General features: G+C 39.3%; 1 protein-coding gene across 2 annotated transcripts in view; it reads right to left on the reverse strand.

Annotated features, from left to right (window-relative positions):
• LOC100646174 (nuclear receptor coactivator 6) overlaps nucleotides 1–20,055 on the reverse strand; it is a 381,486-nt gene that overhangs the window by 8,808 nt on the left and 352,623 nt on the right. Inside the window, exons 4-8 of one of the 2 annotated variants that reach the window (XM_012308030.3) lie at nucleotides 13,026–13,174; nucleotides 7,608–12,575; nucleotides 6,703–6,867; nucleotides 4,981–5,128; nucleotides 1,486–1,732 (exon numbers count right to left, since the gene is read on the reverse strand). In XM_012308030.3, the coding sequence (XP_012163420.3) occupies nucleotides 1,486–1,732; nucleotides 4,981–5,128; nucleotides 6,703–6,867; nucleotides 7,608–12,575; nucleotides 13,026–13,174 (5,677 nt within the window). The remainder of the gene's footprint in view (nucleotides 1–1,485; nucleotides 1,733–4,980; nucleotides 5,129–6,702; nucleotides 6,868–7,607; nucleotides 12,576–13,025; nucleotides 13,175–20,055) is intronic. The other variant, XM_020862847.2, reaches the window with a different exon arrangement.

The following is a 20,055-nucleotide window of genomic DNA, read 5'->3' on the forward strand; positions in this document are numbered from 1 at the left end:
ATTTTACACGCATCACAGACTGCATCCACATCGAAAAGAATTTCATAAAATTTTACCGATATTCGTTATCTGCTGTGTAACCGTGACAATAAACCTTTTTTTGTAAATGATATACGAGACTACGAAGAATTTACTACTAAACAAAGAATACAGAAGTTATATTTAAACAGCAATACTAAGCGATATAAATAAAATTGCATATGTGTTTGCAGAGTGTAGACTAAAATACGTTTAAAAACGCGCAACTGCGATCAAAGAGACAGAGTAAAAGCGTTTTCCAATAGGGATCTTCTAAAAGGGCTACCTTAAAAGCCTTCTACTGTTAAACGAGTGTCGTGAAATTAACAATCGCAGCTACGCACAGGTTTTCTTATATTAAACAGAGATTCGATAACATTGGCTGTTGGTTTGTTAATAAATGCTTGACAAGGTTGATCCATTTATAGATTATTATTTATGTTATAAATGTAATAATACGTATAAAATAATATAAGAAATATTATATATTGTTAGTAATTAGATGCACGTATAGATCAACTATGTAAAACACTTATCAATCTTAATTTGATATACTTTTTATCTGTCTCGGGTATGATAGGATAAACGATAACAAAATACGAAACAGAATCGCGTTATTTATTTTCGGTTGTAAAAAATTCAATTGTGCGACAAATATATTGTGGTTTTAAAAATAATGCTTCTCATAATATTCCAGTGATAGGAAAATCCGAACTGTACAAAAAGTTATTTATTATTTTTGTTAATCCTTCAATCAGAGTCGCTTCATCCAGATTGTTAAATTTTTTAAATCTGTGGATTTTTATTAAAACTTTAATTCCTCCAGCGCAACAGATAGAAATGAAATAAATAGAAGAATAGAAAGAAAATGATCTTTTACAAGGTATACATTTTATACCGTTTTTCTATGTATTTCTGTCCCAAGTTGAAAATTTGTGTCGTAAATTGTTCCTATACTGGATATTAATAAGTGCATATGTATGTAACGATTTTACCAAATCTATTCATATTGTCTCAAATCAAAAATGCAAATTAGAAAAATGGACGGTAAACAATTTAACCACATCCTGTACAAACGAAGAACATTATTGACAAAAAATAAGACACAGATCTATTTGAAAATTGATCACCGATACGTCCATACGTCTCATTAAATATAAAATCCAGAAACATAATATGAAACTTTCCTAAAAACAAAAATATCAAAATCAAATCTAGGATAATAATATAACATTGAAGGATATCTAATCATGCGACAACAAATATACATTGTTCACAACTCGTAGAAAAAGACACACGATAAACCAGCAAAACTTGTAAATCAAATGAAACCTTGGGAAACGCGTCGTATACCGTTAATCGTTTCGTAAATGGTGATCGTTCATCCCCGCGGTACCCATCGTCCCTAAGAGGGCTCGATAACCCGTTTCTGATAAGTTGATCCCCGAACGAGGTGGTGCGACTCACTTCCTAAACTTTTTTCGCGCACGGTGGTGCGCCTCGAGGCCTTCGGAGAGGGACTTGAGAGCCTTGACCTCGACCTGGCTCCGACCGCCCCCGCCCCCGTACCAACGGACCCAGACAGTCATGGTGCCCGGTGGGCCCAAAGACTCGACCTTGCCCGGCCAGGCCGGACTTCCTCTTGCGGCGCCCCATACTAGCTCACCCACTTCCAGTTTCCTCTGGCTCTTCTCCTCCGACTTTGCCTCCGTTACTAAAGGGTTTTGAAACAATTCACGGTGTTTTTCTTTCGGTTTCTCTATTGTTCTCTTTTTCTCGCTGCACGCATTTCTCTTTTCACTCTCGCTCTATTTCACGCTACCTCTCTTAGCCACCAGACGGTGATATGTATCTCGATCTAGCGCGGTGAACAGATGGTGAAACCAGATTTGTATCCGGGAAAGCAGAACGAGCATCGGGGGATCGTGAGATTTTTTATTGAGCTTCGAAGAGTTTATACTCTCGTAACATAGCGATCATTGAAGTAGTAACGATAGATAATATTATTGGTATGGTACCGATAAATACATTTTAAATTCTGTTCTGGAATTTATTTAAAATATTACGACTTCAACCCTCTACAGGTTGAATTTCATTCACCTGTGAGAAAATGAATTGTAGAAGATTATAGCTTTTTGTTATGGATAATTGCTATGAATAGCTCTTTTCATATATAATTTTATGTATAACGGTTCTAAAATATATAACTTGATAAAAGCGATATAGCTTTTGCGTATAAGAAATGCAGCGAGAAATAAATAAAATAAAAATTAAAAATTGTAAATGTATGAATAATATGTAATATACCAAATTATAGCGAGTTGAATATTAAATATTAATTCGAATGGCCGATTAAATGCGAATTAACGTAACTGGTATAAAATTATCGTGTTACGCGTTTCACAAATATTCTGCTTCTTAAAATGTGGTAATTAATAATAATAACAAACTGCGAATGTTTATGCTAATTCGTATATAAAAAATAAAACCAAAACAGAAATTTATTTCACCTACTAAATATAACCATTATGTACATTAAGTTGCATATTTTATATGTTTCTTCATACAACATGCATTCGGTACATTTTTTGCAACTCTTCTCATAAACGCATAAATATCTGCCACTTAAGTATCGATTTAATTTCGCAACACGATCCCGCGAGCTTTCGTCTAGTTAAGATTGTGTGTTAATTTTGATCAATAAGTGCATGACGCATAACAGCGAAATGAGTATGCTCTTTGTGCGTGCCTTACGAATGGGATGAATTATTCTGAAACATCCTAACTGATACCACTACGTCTGTATTTGTAGGGTTGTTTATTTTGAAATGTGCTCCTTGCTCGCGCGTGTGCTCGTTAAAAAATGATTAGTAGCTTCATACAAAACGGTGGTAGGCGAGATCAGTGGCAAAATAAGGTATCAGATGGTTCGAGCACATGCAATGACTTCGTCCATCGATCTCTTCTATTTCCGACTCGACAATTAAAGAATAAGTCCTGCTCTGAGGAATGCAACCTGTACGCTTTCTTTTTGTAGACATTCCGCGTTACTCGATATCATACTCTTCCGTACGTTTTCGTCTGAAACTTGAATCGTGAATACATATAACTCTACCGTAGTGACTCGATCGTAAAATAACAGATCCATAAAATTCATTGGACAATAATTTTTCGTTATTTCCGCAGGTTCAAACGGTGAATCGGTCGAATCGTAAATTCCAAACTCTCGTTTGGAACGGCGAATTACGAACGTGATAAAGCCGCGGATTTACGTGACAAATTTTTGCGCACGCACGTCCCAAGTTCACAGGCGCGGCCAGGGCGAAAACAACAATTCCCTCCCCAAAATATTATGCACATGCGACACGAGACACGTGAGGATGATTATGTACAAGAAAATGACCGCAACAAATAAGACCGGTGAGCCACACCCGCGCCGAAAATGAACGTATGACTGAAGCCCCTTGGCCCCTTCAGTGGTATGTGACAATTACGTGGACAATGAATATTAACAAACCTGACAGCCAATTAGTACGAAAAAAAAGTAGGAATGTGTATGGAATAAATCCTTATGAAAATTATTTACAATTTATTAATTCAACGTCACCGCCGTTACATCTTTATAGCAAAGCATCGAGTCTCCTCTCCTGGGATCTTTTAACGAACAAAAATGTTTAGTATTGACACCACTTACCTGCTTCGAATTCTTGTGAAATATTGCAACGAATTTTTATTTTCTTTTGTCTTTCTGGTTGAACAATAATACGGTCCAATGATACATCGAAGAAAAATTTTGCCAAGAAAAAGTAATCGTTTGAAAAGGAATATTTTACATTTTCTTCGAATTCTTTATTTTGTAAATAAAGAACATTATGATCTTTGTAAGGTAACATGTAAGAAAATGTTTAAAAACGAAAAGTAATATCTCTTATCGAAAAGAAAATATATACTCCTTTTCTAAAAATGAATTTTACTAACATCTTATAGAAACTGATTAAATGGACGATAAATCTCGAAAATAAAATCAGGCGTGGAAATACTTTTCTCTTTTGATTATTCATATTAACTTTGGAGATGAGTAAATCTTGGACATTGCTTAAAAGGCGTTACCAAAGCGTATACAATGCAAGAAGCAATAATTGATCATGCCACTATGCATGCAGCGAACGAAAACAAATACTGAGCAAGCACACAAACAATCGTAAACTAACGTAATTATGTACATAACGGAACATGCTTTGTACAAAATACGAGGTAGCATGAAGGAACGTTAGAGTGTAGTAGATGTATGTCTAACTAAAATATTGACCCTTAATTAGTACCATTGGATCACAGGTAACTCACAATATTTTAGAATAAATTGCTCAGTTTTAGAGTACTTCATTTTTATTTTAGAACTTTATTTTATTAATTATTATATTTATATTTACTAAATCTGGAATTTCGTACTCCAAATTGTCACCTATGAACCAACGGTACCAATCGAGGACTAATGAAAATGTTAGAGTTAGAAAGATTCTTAATACTAACAATCATTCTATAACAATCATCGACAAACAACGTGAAATTTTCTCGTTACGTATAAATTATTTTATAATATTTCTAAAATTTTACCATGCATAAAATTACATTCCTTATCAATGTAAGACTACTGTCAGATACCACTTTGATAAGATAACTTTCATAATAAGACAATTCTATACAATCGTTCTTCGAATCTATACAAAATATACAGGATGTAAAAAAATCAATCTTTAACAACCAAGTTTACTAATTATAGTATAATTTATTTGAAGGATCGTTCGGAGCTTTTTCGATAGAATTAATGTGTTTTACAATAGTAACAGTTTTCACGTCAACAATTATCAAAGTTGATTATCAAAATGTGGCTCGATGCTAATATCCGAGCTACTTATATAACTAATATACGATTAATATCTAAAAATACCATACAATACTGACCATCTTGGTCTTCATGCAGGGTAGAATGCATGGAATGGATGGAGTCCAGCTTTCGCTTGATTCCGCGGCCGAGGGCATGTTCCCTGCCCTCGCACCTCACTGTGCTCACCACACCTTCGGCTTGCTTCAACGTCTCTGACGTATAGATCTGTCAAATACAACTGGATCAACTCAGGCACAAGCCTACCAAGTCACATGCTAATATCATTTCAATCTAACGTCTGCCAAATCGCTCGTTTCGTTTTGATAAACCCTTCTATTTCTCCAGCAAGATTCTCATCATTCTTTCGACCGAGCGTGAAAAACATAAGTGAACAGAATGAAGTTGTATAAAACAAAGAAAATAAATAAACAAACCAAACTACTTGAACAGAGAACAATTTTTAACTCAACTAATTAATGTAGAAAAATGTATAATAAAATATTAACGCGATGAGCGTTCGAAGAGCAACTATTATAGAAAACTTACGTTTTCTACGCTATCAATGGCCGAATTAATATGGCACGTTCAAATTTCATTCTTCGAGGCATGCAAACGAGAAATGATACCAAGATGACAAAATCCAAACTCTGATTACGCATGCTCATTGCAAGGTATTTTCTCTTTTGTTTTGAACGTTTAGGAATAATGTATGTCAGATAATTTTTAGCAAAAATAATACTGTTTAGCAAAAATTTATTTTTTCTCTGTTTGCCATTATAAAGAATCATGTATCTTTTTTTTTCTTAGCAATTCGTTAACACACGATTAATTATACAAGTTACATTATTGCAATGTATACTTTAAATAATAATGCTAAAAAAAAGCGAGCTGAACATCGTCCGGCCCACGAATTATCTACGCGTAAAAATTAATAACGTTAAATACAAACTAATTACAAACTTAATAGTACTCGTTTGAAACGTGTATTATGCCCTTGCAAGTAGGGAATGCCACTGGTTGTGTAATTGAAAATGTACAAAATTAATTAATCGACCCGTACGAAAGAAAGATGCTCAGTCCTCCGACGATGAGTCAGTCTCCTCACCGTCGTCAGCTTCTTGCGCATATACGAATTGATTGTAAATGTATGGATTCATATAGGCCTGCTTACTAGGCGAATAGTTCACGACAGCAATGCTATTAGGATCAGACCTATAGTTATACAAATGTGGATAAAGCCCTGCTGACGCAGCAATACCGATATTTACAAATTTCTGATAATTCTCGCCTTGTGAACAATAAGGAATACCGATGTTCTGATTCTCCAAAGGCTTTTCTTCCGAATTTTGATCTATGCCATCTTGCTCCGGAAGATGTTGTGAAACTTGTGACTCAATTTGATCGGTTTCCACGCAAGATTTAGGATCGAATTTCGTTTGAGGTAACATAGTGTAATGCGCATGATCTGGCACTAAAGCTTGCTGTCGATAAACGTTCGTATTGGGAACATAATGCTGACTATGATAGAGGATCGGCTGATAGTGACCATGACCTACAACTGGCAACGTATTGACGTCAACCTCTGTATAAGAGACGTCCGTCATTTCTTTAGTGACGCTTAGGTGATCTTCGACAGGAATCTGGTCCATTGTGTCTGAATATATGGAATGATTTGGTGATGAAGTGTCCATATGCTCCTGTGAGTCAGCGTATGTGTTTTCAGGGTGTGTCGTATCGGCTGGCTGGTGCATGTCTGTTAGAGTTAGATGACGGTTGACCTGCTCTACATGGGTACCAACCTGGATCCCAGTAGTCACCGTCGACTCCACATATGTCTTTCCATGGAGACCTGGCTGACTAAGCGTGATTTCTTTCGTGGTGATACCTTGAATTCTCCAATCTTCCGAAGCCACTGGTACATCGCCTGAATCCGGTTCGCTACTTGATACGCAATGAACCATTGGCTGGAAATTAATATTTTAACGCGTTCAGTATATTAGCTGAGATAAAAATACAAACAAGGCAATATTATACATCGCAGTCTTGTTTTCATTTCAATAAACAAAAACGCTTTAAATGTACTTAGAAATATTTTTTTGGTACAAGTAGATTTTGTTTTAATACAAAATTGAAATAAAAAATCACATACATTAATTAACGGTTCTTTCATATTTTTCTTAAACTTAAAAAAAATAGAAAAACATAATTAGTCTGATATTATATATAATTGAACTTGAATTAGACATAAAGGAGCAGGTATGCCAGGCTTAATCATATAAGTGCAATAAATATAAATTATATATTCACAACGTTTACTTCTTTGCAATCTACGTTTGTTCACATCACTTATTTAACCTCATAGAGTTTTAAAACATCTAAGAATTTCGTATTTGATTGCGATTTGTTTGAAACACACAGTGACAAATTTATGTTACAATGCCAATTTTTATCAAAACTATATATCTAAAAAAAAACTTAGTGCTTCAAAATTATATGAATACATGAAAAAATACTTAATTCTACTGAAAAATATTTTAATTATATGTATATTAAATAAATAAATCTATGATATTCTGTAAACATTTAAAGATATATTTAATATTATAACAATTGACAAATTTCAGAAAATTAATTTCTAAATTACCTATTATGTTTTTCTTCTATGGTTTTATTGTTTTTATTATATTGAATAATGCAATATTACCGTAGACGACGAGTGATGTCTAGCTGTAATTGGCGGTGCAGGTGAAGCTGCTCCATGCGTTGTAGTGTCCACGGCAGGACTATTCGATCTTTGACTATTTCCTGGACTGTGCGTGGTGGTATCCGGCGGCGATCCTTGTCTCATCATAGCCGATTGAGCCATATTCGCTTGATTACCAGCTGTCTGAGTCGAAACAGAATGTCTTGCCATCAGAGGACTGTGTTGGTCGCTCTGTTGAGCTGTTTTCTCAACAACAGTTGTACTACTACTAGCAAGAACGTATTGCTGCTGTTCAACGTTCTGCTCCGAAGACGGTGAATTCACGCTACTTTTTGGGGAAGTGGGCGCCTTTCCTTGAATCATTCCAGAACTCAAAATATACGACTGATTATGATCAATGTTTAACGAAGGATCGACGGTGGTTCCATTAGAAGCTGCAGCTTGAAAATTAGGTATCTGATTGTTAGATACCATGGTCGTTTGTTGCTGCACGATCGTAGTATTTTGCTGAACGAATGTTGTGTTCTGTTGATTAGGGGCCGATGAAACAGCGATATTCTGCGCCGTCCCACAAGGTACCATCAACGTCTGCCCATTCATCTGTATGAATTCCTGCTGACCCTGCATGTTTGTCGGTCGAACTTGCGAGGCATTAAAAGTCACTTGCTGATTCGGACTGACATTTGCTACTATCGGACTCAGTTGGTTCCCAAACGATGTTGTTCCATTTACTAAGAATTGGCCACTGTTCGGTGAGAGGAATTGTGCGCCAGGACTATGCTGTTGAATAATTTTTCCGCCAGTTGCTTGCGGTGCTCGAATGACCATTCCAGCAGGACCAGCTGCTAAAATGCTTTGACTCGGATTGAATATTCCACTGTGGCTTTGCACCGGAGTTAACACGTTCTGACCGTTTACGTTCTGTATCTGCAACTGCATACCGATGTTTCCTGTGTCTTGCAGCAAGGTCGCCGTTCCATCAGCAGACATAACCATACTTCCTATACCAGGAACGATGAATTGTTGAATAGTAGGGAAATTTTGAACCATACCAGCAGCTCCGTTTAATAAATTCACTGGTTGCAGAAGATTTATTTGCTGAGCTGGTTGAGGATTCGTGATAATTTGTTGAGCATTGAACTGAGCCGATGTTGCACCGGCCTGACCATTCATTACCAATTGAGCTGGTGCTCCACCCTTGCCAGGAACAATTGTCAATGCTTGCAGCATCGGACCACCTATGCTCTGAGTCTGGAAGTTCTGCTGCGCAAAGTTTGACTGCGACTGCATCAACATGCCAGCATTCTGTTGGGACGAAGCGATATGCAACATCGAGGCCACTGTCTGCGGATTCGTCTTTCGTTTTTTGTACGCTTTCTTTTTGCTCATTGCTGATTCGGGCGATAGCAACGCCGGTTGCCGATTTACCATCCCTTGATTCGCACTGACGTTTCTCGTAACGTCCTGATTCGCATCTAGGATTGACTGAGCATTTTGTATCACGTTTCCAGTCGCGACAGTCAGATGCGGTATTTGAACGTTCTGACCTATACTGTCCATCGTCATGACACTAGGTTGTATAAGTACGGGAGTCTGAATAGTGTTGACGAGCACCGTGGGCTGTCCAATAACTTGCTGAGCTACGCCCACCGCAGGAATGACCTGGCTGACAGCTCCTGTCACACTGGTGACCATAGGTGACACTGACAATGGTGGCATCGAATTAGAGTTGGAAATGATTTTTGGAGGAGGTGGTGCCATTACACCGTTGATTCCTGAACCCGTGCTAGCCATTATAAGTTGACCACCATTAGACACTAATATATGACCAGGAGGTAAAGTCGATCCAGCAGGATGTTTTAATATTCCGCCTGACGTAAGAACATTATGAACTTGAACATTGGACTGAGGATGCTGTTGGGTTGGTTGTTGCTGCTGTTGCTGATTTTGAGGTTGTACTGGTGAATTGGTACTGGCCTGAGGTACTTGTATACTACTAACGACGCTTTGAACCATCTCTAATGGCGATTTCGACACACTTATCGCTATCGACGATTGACTATTCGGAAGAGAGGACGTCGTAGTAACAACAGTGGTTGGTACATTCGTTAAGGTTGTCGAAGACGCTGGATGCTGTGATTTATTCGAGAGTATATCTGGTATAGCGGGATTTGGTATTCCAGAAGGTGTATTTATCGAAACCGTAGCGGTATTCGCTCTTCCAGCTAGCACAGATGTGATGGTATTACTGCTAACCGTATGGCCGCTTGCCATTGTGGTTATTACCGATGATGTACCAGCAAAGTGATTCATCGGTACTCTCGAAACTGCATTAACAGTATGAGGATGTGGCTGGTAACCATCCAAAGACGACTGTCTCGTGGTTTGTCTTTTTGTTATTTGAGACGTCATGCTGTCTGAACCGGAAGTGGATGATTGCGACGATGGCGTACTAGAAGGAACTACGTTTGAACTCGTTGTAGCAGAGCAAGGCGTCTCCGCGCGTTGCTCTTGCGCAACACTACCCATCGAAGACTGTGAGGGTTGTTGAGCCTGAGGCGTTAAAGGTTGAGATGGCACCTGACCAGACGTAGAATGCGAATGAGGTGTTGGCGGTTGCGAGTAACTATGTGGTGTCGACGGTTGCGATGAAATGAGACTTTGAGGCGTTGCCGGCTGCGATATTCCAGGCGTCGACGAAGCTGGCGTGTCCGAATTCGCTGGACTGTTCGTACCAATCGGAGATCCATGACTGGTACTCACAGTACCACCCTGGATCGGTCTTGAATCAGCTTGCTGCTGATTGTTCTGATACTGTTCTCCAAACGTGGACGATGTAACAGGATCCTCGCGTTGATCAGAATGCATCAGGTACTGACGTTGCATTTGTTGTTTATATTGATCCTGCACATAAGATTGAGTATCAGCACTGGTAACACAACCTTGGCAAGGACTATTCTCCGAATCTGTTCCTCCACTGCTCGAAGTGGGAGTCATGCTACTGTGTACAACAACGGGCGAGGTTGCGTGATTTTTCACAGAATTAAACGTCGATGTGCTCGAGGGGCTGGCGCCGGAAGAAGGCTTTGGTTGTGGAAGATAAGTGTTATTAGGCAAATGCGAACCATGACTCGTTTGCGGTGTTTTCGAATTATTGACAATTCCCACTTGAGAGCTACTAACACCGGTTTGCCTTGATATCGTGCTATTCAACAAAGCAGTCTGTTGCGCAAGGTAACCGCTGGGATCTTCCAAAAACGACGGGCCACTGCTATTGACGGTCGAACCAATTTGATTACTATTCTGTTGATTTTTCTCGTTGAATTCATCTATTGGACTCGAAGCTGATTGATCAAGGCTATTGTTTCGAACATCTGTAACGCTATGCTGGCGCTGTTTCTTCACCATTACTTTACTGGGTTTGGCCTTCTTGCGCGCAACTTCATCGGTCCAAGTGGATGCTTGTGGAATGTGGTGATGTAGAGGTGGAACACGATCGAATGAGTTACATGTGATGTTCTGGACTGTGACAAGAGAAGGCTGATGAGAACCCGAAGCCGATCGATTTTGTTGCCAAGGTGGCGTTCTTGAATTGAAATGCACGTTACCGGGTTGCCCGTTTGGTCCCATTCCAGACTGCGTTTCAACAGCATGATTGGTATTCGGGCTCCTTCCCGCTACATTAGATAAAGCGTATTGTTGCTGATGTTTAACATCTACGATAGCTCCTTTCGAAGCATCGAAATTTCTCACAGGATATTGAACCTGATTCTGGGCGTACATTCGTTGCATATTTTCGTGGGAATTATTCGATAAGTTCCCATTTTGTACGACATGGTGCCGTTGTACAGCGTGATTGTGCAGCAGAAGTTGTTGCTGTTGCTGTTGTTGCTGCTGCTGCTGCTGCTGTTGTTGTTGCTGTTGCTGCTGTTGAATTTGTTTCGCATTCAAATCTTCATCCGTCACAGAAGAAGTACGATTATGTCTGTTTTGCATATCAGCACTATTCATCACGGGACCAATTGTTTGTTGCTGCATTACGTCTAACGAATGATGATTCAACTGTTGATTAGGATACTGAGGTTGCACGCACACCTGAGATACTTGTTGTTGATGCTGATGCTGCTGTTGCTGCTGGAGTTGTTGTATTTGCATTTGAAATTGATCCGCTGGTTGTGCCTGCATTACGTGTTGATTGGGTTGATGCTGTTGCGTTTGTTGTTGCAGCTGATGTTGATGAATTTGGTGCAACTGCGGATGAAGAGTAGATTGAGCTGTTACTTGTGAGGATTGCATGTGATGCACATAATTTTCTGACGAATGTTGAGGGTTGTAGTTTCCTGATTGTTGATCAACTTCTTGAGTCAAATGCTGCTGTTGTTGTTGCTGCTGTTGCATCTTATGCTTCTGCATTTGTTGCATGTGCAATTGCTGTTGCTGTTGTTGCTGCTGCTGGTTCAAATGGTCCTGCTGCTGCATTATGTGTAACGGCTGCTGATTTAATTGATTAAGATAGTGAGGAGCTTGCTGTTGCGTTAACTGATTCACGACCGTATTTTGATGTTGTTGTTGTTCGTGTTGCTGTAAAATCTGCATATGTTGCATTTGCTGATGATGAGGCAGTAATTGTTGCTGCTGCTGTTGTTGTTGAGATATATGCTGCTGCATAAGTTGTTGCTGCTGCTGCTGTTGTTGTTGCTGCTGTTGCAATATAAGCTGTTGATGTTGCTGTTGCAACAACTGTTGTTGCTGCTGAGTCATATTGTTAAAATTGGCGCCCTGCTGATTCATGATCAGAGAATTTCCCATTAACATCCCCGACATATTGTGCTGACCTAACCTTTGCTGAGGATTTCTCGTTACACAGCCGTTTATATCTTGTGTTTGAGAAGGTGAACTTAATGTTTGATGACATATCTGCTGATTACTTTGCTGAACTTGTAAATTAGGTATCGCAATAGGCCACACCTGGAATATGAAAAACATTCACGTGTAAACATTATACTATATACATAATATTCGACATAATTACAAAATAATAAAATTTACCTACTAATGTATTTATTTATAAAGATTTATCTATTACAGATAAACTTATTATTTACAATAAACAGACCGCAATTATTAACTCTTGGGCAATACAATAAAGTAATGAAAAATTTAGGACAACGGACTTGGAAGATAATTATCTTGTTTTATTATGATTACATAATTATTATATTGAATAAAAATTAGATATTAACGTAATATAATTTTAACTTCTTATAGAAAATAAATATTAATAATTACGTCACATATAATTTCATTTAAAATGTAAAGTTCGCAGTATTATTTGTTCGAATCTCTCTCGGGATACATTATGGAAGAATTAAAATAGCAGATTTCTCTTCGGATTAATTAAAATTAATATCACATTACCTGCGATCCATTTGGTACTGGTGACCCTTGCACTCCAGATGCCGCAACAATAGCTCTCTCGCGTTGTGCCATAAGTTGTGAGACTGAGACTCCTGAGAAAATGTTTCCTAGCCCCCCTATTTTTCTCTTCTTTTTCTTGTTGAGACCATCTGAAAAATATAATGAAACGTTGATAGAAATCATCTTTTGTTATTGGATATTTAAGATATGCAAAAAATGATATTAATTCTTAATGGAATTCCGAGGCACGTTAAATCTTCAAGGTCATGGAGAATTAAAATACGACTCATTTCCCTAACTCTAATTTTAACCCTCCACTTATTATTCAAGCGCTGCTTCAGGTTTCTTAATGAACGAGTGTTCCATTTGAAGTCCCACCGCAAGGTTAAATCCTATTTAGCGTAACAATTCCAAGATTCATATCCGTTTTATTCACTACCTTTCTTTTCCAACACATTTTACTTGTAAACGAACGTATAACTTTTTCCAATTTTGTATAAATCAGTTACAAAGATAAATGGTTAGAATATTGCCTTTTTTCCAAGTGCAGAAGATAAATGCACGAAGTGTCGCAGAAACTGCTAATTTATGGTATGATACATTCTGAATGAAAATAATTACTATTCTTTATATAATAAAAACTATTTAATGAAAATTAGATTTATATATTAACAGTACTATAATATTTATAGAACGTATATAATTTTCATCGTGTTTATACTAATTGTTTCTACATACGAGAAAAATAAATAATACACGGGAATGCACGCGAACTATTTAAACGATGTTAAAAGATACAAGAATGGAGGAAAATCACCCTTATAGGTTCGTTAGTATTTAAAAAAATTGATGAATCAAAGAAAAAGAAAAGTAGAACGAAGCGAAGCAAATAACTGTTTCATATTTTGAATTCAGGCGAAACTATACTACCCCTCACAATCAAAGGTTGACAAGCAGCTATAACAAGCGTTCACACTATAAAATTACCTTGATTTACGAGGATAACAGAAAGCAGAATGGCAAAAGGGTGGCAAAGGGGATGGTTTTCAATGGCGGTCTTTTATCCGTAAGCCTACAGCGGATAATTATTCTCCACGGCTTCAATGGGGGAAGACAATTCGGAAGCGGGAGAAGCAAGATGAAGAGGACGAGGAAAACGGATGGGTGAAAGAGAGGTAGGGTAGGATGTAATAATGAATCCACCTAGGAGTAAGGCCAAGTTGTCTGCAACGACGGTAGTTTAACCCGATTTTCAAGGGGGTGAAAATTTGCGTAAAATCTTTGAAGCATTTCGTGGCTTACGAGGGAGGTTCGCGTGAACGCGTAAAATCCCTCTGCTTTTATCCCAAAAATCTGCAGTCAATGGCTTATGGCTGTAAGCGTTGCCGCCATTAAATCTGACGAAGCAGAGATGACGTAGCAATTATGGAATATAGGCTATCGTTTAAGAATGAAACTCGATCCCTCGAAGTACGAGGAAAGATATTGCAAATTCGATTGCAAGGGAAAATTAGAAAGTGCGCCTTTTCTGATGTAATTTCTCAAATTACTCTTTGTTCAATGTTTTGCAATAAAAATATATATAACATCTTCTTACATTTCATTCCATCGAAGCTAAATATTAATTAAGATATCATATAAACCGTTGACGACGATAAGAGATTAAATAATAAAACGAATGGAGAAGCCTAATTTCTCTTGAACACACAATATTCGATACGGCTGAAATATGCTAACCAAAGATAGTTCCCATCGTTCTCAAGTAACTCTCGCGGTATAGATCGAGGTTGCGGACTCGATGTCAGGAGATTTCGATACAGGGACCAATTGAACCGAACCAACGGCCATAATTATAACGATCTTCTGTTAGAGAAGTCCCAAGGCAAAACTTCTCGTTACGGCTGGCTGACGGACCAGCGGGATTCGAAGGCACTCGAATCACTGAAATCCAATTGAACCTCGGCCAAGGACTACTTCCCCAGTTGTTCGCTCATGACGATCCCAGCGTGGATCGGACGTTACGACGTGGTCGAGCCGTTGATGCGGACTAAACGGAAGCAGCGTAAAATGCGCTTGCGCGACCACAACAGGACGTCGGTCGAGGACGAGCCGGAGGTGGTTTGAAACGGTGTCGGCGGGGGTGAACATCACTCGGGGCAGGCGCAAGAATCACAACCGGACACAGACGTTGGACCGCAGTTCCTCTTCTCTCTTCACCTATTCGGAGCGCCGTGGCGCCGCTGCCTCTTCGTACGAAATTAACCCTTATCAACTCTCTGTCTGCCACTACCACTACCACCACCACCACCACCACCATCGACACCACCACTGCTACCACCCACTCTGTCCTCGTTCTCCTTCGCGTTTGCCCCCACCAAGCAGCCTCATCCAAACTAACATCGTCGCGTTGACGTCGCTGGCAGCGAATGGTGAGCGGATTCTTTCCTCCTCCCGGGACTTATTGATCGCCCGGACGATAAGAAGACACGAGCCGGCCGATTGGTTCCTCTTCCGGCCAGCTCGCGTCCTCTGTGTAACCCTAACACCGATGGAAAGCCTTCTGTCCCGCGTCGGGATTGTAGCGACAGAGACAACCAAATGCAAATTTGTGGATCGTCTGAGGATTTACCTGAGTGGGCTTTAAACTGTCTGATGACCTGTGCATGGCACACGCTCTAAGGTCTTTTGCTAATGCTTGTCGAGTATTATGCCAAGCAACTGGTTTTGTTATTAATCGCCGTTTTCGATAGCGCAGATTATACGAGATTAGTTGCATAGTTGACGAACGAAACATTTGATTTTAATGAAAAGCGACGAAGTTGAATCAAAATTTGTCAAGATCTCGTAGTTGTAAAATCTTTACGTACCGAGTAAGATGATAAAAGAAAAGTTGCAGGTGTAACTAATAGCTCGCTCTCTGTGAAAGCGTTTCCTCCGGGATATCAAACGGCGCAAAGCGTATCGCGCCGTCGTAACACGAACGTGATCGATCGGGTAACAGAGAGAGCCTGTTTACCACGGAAAATTGTTCAGCGGGACAAGGAAAATGTAACAGCGAGCGATCGACCTCGTTAAACGTGTCACGATTAGTCGTTACACTTGTCTCGTTGACCTGGCGAAATCGGATCTCGAAAATTTATTAACACACCGACGAATCCGCTGACAGGGTGTCTCGCGCGAAGCGTAAAAGCAAATCGTTACGGGCGAGAGCTGCGGTACGAATTCCAGAAATGCTGTTTGCGCGCTCAAACATTCGCCCCCTCTCTCGTCTATAGGATTGGTCTAGAAAATGAACGCATATTAAAAACGAAAGTAAATCCAGATACGAGTAACCAGCCGTCGGAATTCCATTAATAGCGTCGATCGAGTTTCGTTTCTCGTTTCTCGGTCGAGTCCCTTGGCAAACTGCGGTACATAAAAGCCATTCCCCAGGCTGAACCGAGCAAAACCGAAAAGAAGAGAGGAGAGAAATGAAATCGACTTTCGTTATTGAGACTCGTATTCGTGGAAGAGCGACGACGATAAAGATTCATTCGACTCGTCTCTCCCCTCCACGGCTTATTTCTTTTATTTTCCATCCCCGTCCGCGATTCGGAGGGTGTGTGTTTGCACACCACGCGAACGTATTACCTCCGCCGTTGAAATGCCTCGATAGAGGGAAACCAGGGGTAGAAAGAAAGATGGTGTGGAACGAAAGGGAGAGAAACAGGGTGACGTTTTCTCGGGCCACGTCGTTTTATATCACCGGAAAATTGGAATCGAAGCGACGCCCGTGAACGCGAACGTGAGCGTCGATGTTAAAACGGCCCTATAAAGTTCCACAGAAACACTGGCGACGATGTACATTTATATAGGGTGGAGCGCAATTCCGTGATGCAATACCGTAATCGCGAGAAAGATAAATCTTTGAAGAATATTATATCGAACGCGTGGAAGCAGATTATTTCATGCGGTAATTTTTCATAGAATCTAGCTTGAAAATTTGTCAATTTTGTGAACAATAGGTAAATTATACTTTCGATGTTCGAGATACTTTTCTTTCCATTTGCGTATGTTTAATCGTAAATGTATAGTTTCCATTAACTTTTCCTGGTAATTTTCTGCTACCTCTCGTGAAGCAAGTTTTTATGAACTTTCCGAAATGGTAATTCAGTTATCTTGTACGTGACGCTAAAACTGTTTTCAAGTGCGCTTACTTCATTTACCGAAAGTGATCAGATAAGTATACGTTGAACACTTGTAGGAATTTTTATACAATCAAATTAATAAAGTGATGTAGTTATTCTTTGTTGTTAATTTACTACGTACATCGTAAATTGTGACACAATAACGTTAGTAATTATCAATATATTATTGTAAAATTGTTACCATAAAAATGAAGACGACTTTTGGGTAATCAAATTACACGTGTCATATAGCAAAACGTTAAGTTCAATTTTGCCCACCATATCGCTGTTACACTGTCTCGATCACTTTGCGATATCCACCTAACGTAATTCCTGAGTGAACAAAATCTACCAAAACCACTACGCTAAACCGATGGCGGAAGGATTGAAATGCTTGAGTTCGGATGACAAAAGGTGAAATGAAACACAGTTAGAAAGTTTGCGAGCAGGCGATTAAAAATCAGCAACGTTGTCCTTTAAATCCCTCAGCCCCTGAAACCAGCGAACGATCAAAATACACTCGACGAATTTCAATGCACAGTCGGACTATTGTTTCTCATTCCCGACGAGCGAAAACCGTAAGCGAGGCTTTCGCTGTGTGTGCACAGGCTCGCTCGGAATAACAGCCGTTTAATTAGCGACGCGATGAAGAAAGGAAAAGACGAAAAAGAGAATAAAGAAGCAGAAGAGGAGAGGGGTGAACGGGTAGCAGGGAAGAGGAAACGAGAGAGAGAGAAAAAAGAAAAGAGTCGGTCTCGCTCGGTCGGTTATAGGATTTAGTAATGAAATCCGGACGGAGAGTTTAGCCGCCACGGTGATACATCATTCCACCTCCTTCCCCCGGGCCAACGCCTCCATCCACGGTTCCTACGTCGCGTTCGCCACCTCCATCCCTTTTTTCACCGACATCGGGGAGCTTTAATGCCGTCTCTATGTACGCGAAAAGGACCGCGGAAGAAAGAGAGGCACAGAGAAAGAGGAAAAGGGAAGCACAGACGGAACGAAAGAAAGGGAGAAGGGGATGGAGGCAACAGACCCCGCTAATGTCGCAATTTCGTCGTTCCTTTTCTTCTTCCCGGGACTTTTTTCCCGTTCGCTGCGCCCTAATGATCACGGCTCGGTCGGCAGCCGCGAGGCGCGATGCACGAGGAAAAACTTTTGGTCGTCCTCCAATAAAAGTTTTCGCCGCGTGTTTTCTAGTACGACGGTGAATAAACGTTCCCGGCGATTATGGCGCGCCGCTCTGACTACCGGAACTGGCGGAACTTTGTTAATACGACGGATCGATGGGAAAACTTCTTCGGGGGATATATTGATGGGTGGGAGGATGTGTACGTGCTCGGCCGCCGCGTACGCTGGTATACGTGAGATTGATTGGCGAGTATGTATAATGCGATCGAGTTCGACGAGTTCGTGGCTCGTTCGAGAATCCGCCAAGAAACTTTTCCCCAGGGAAAATTCTGATTTTGATCGATCGACCACCCCGCGCCCCCTCGAACGTCGGATAAAACTCCCTAGATGGAAAAATTCCTTCTATGCAATTTCCTTGCGAGACTATTCCCCTCTATCTGATCGAGAAATACCTCCTCTAATTGGGCTACTTCGATCCCGCGTTTGTTATTCAACATGCAAGGAAACGTCTGTACTTCTTCGCGAATCGGTGACGTCACGATCATCTCTTACGAAACGAGTAACTTGGAAAGCTAGCTAGAAAAGATATTTCTTTCTTTCCACTTTATTTCCAAAGGAGCATACCATATAATGATAGAAGTTACTGTTTTAAAACAACTGAGGAGCTTCTTGAAAATAAGAGCGAATATATTGGATACCGGATATATTTTCTAGCGAGGTAATTGAATTATTTTAAGAAGTTTTTATTTATTTTGTAAATATGAAAGGAACGAAGTTTTATTAGAGCCAGTATAATTACCAATTCGAAGGTCGCTAATATTAAAATAAGATTAGAACTCCCAGCGAAATTTATTCAATTCATTGTTTTGTCTTATGGGCTCTTTAGGAACTCATAAATGTAAATGGCGATACTTCGTTAAATAAGCAAACTTTGAAGCGTAACTGGTTTTATGTTGAAGCATATTGATAAATGTGAGGAGAAATTCAATTCTCCGGGTGAACGATTTGTTTACGTAGGATATTTTCGTAAATTATTACTTATAATTATTTTATTTACCGATTATTCGATATTCATTAATCGTTGTTAATGCTTACAACATATGATTATTGACGATAAAACGTACGCGTATTTAAAATGAAATTTTATATTTGAAATAAAACCGAAGAATATCTTAACTAACGTGAAACATGGAAACCGCGGCGAAAATGAGATAGCAAATTAACGTATTATTTTATATGTCACAAAGGGAATTATCATTTTTAGATAACATACTGTTGGAGTAAAGTATTTAGAATTTCTACTAAAAATTTCAAAATTTTATTCATGAATTTACTATTTCTAGGTATGATAGGTAATGATATATAAAATGTCTTCTATTTTACTTTGTTCTATCCTACTTTGAGGGTACTCCGCCTTTTTCATTTCTTCATAAACTTGTTATAACATATTTTTTATAATCTAACATTCAATCAAAATTTTCCCCCGTATATCTATTTTACTTCACCAAGTTAATCGGCTAAACTAAAAAATGACGAAAGGTTTTTTCGAACAAGTAGTAGGTCAAATTGCAAAGGTTATAAATCTTACAAAGCAAAACTATATAATGTAATAGGATAAAAAGTAAACTTATTTCCGTTACTTCCCATACTTCAGTGTGATTAAATCTTAAGAATTTCACTTTGACCCAAGCTCCCCTACTCGGTAAAAAATTCATCCGCATTTATTACATCAG

This window comes from Bombus terrestris, chromosome 4 (genome assembly GCF_910591885.1).
Source record: "Bombus terrestris chromosome 4, iyBomTerr1.2, whole genome shotgun sequence".
NCBI lineage: Eukaryota > Metazoa > Arthropoda > Insecta > Hymenoptera > Apidae > Bombus > Bombus terrestris.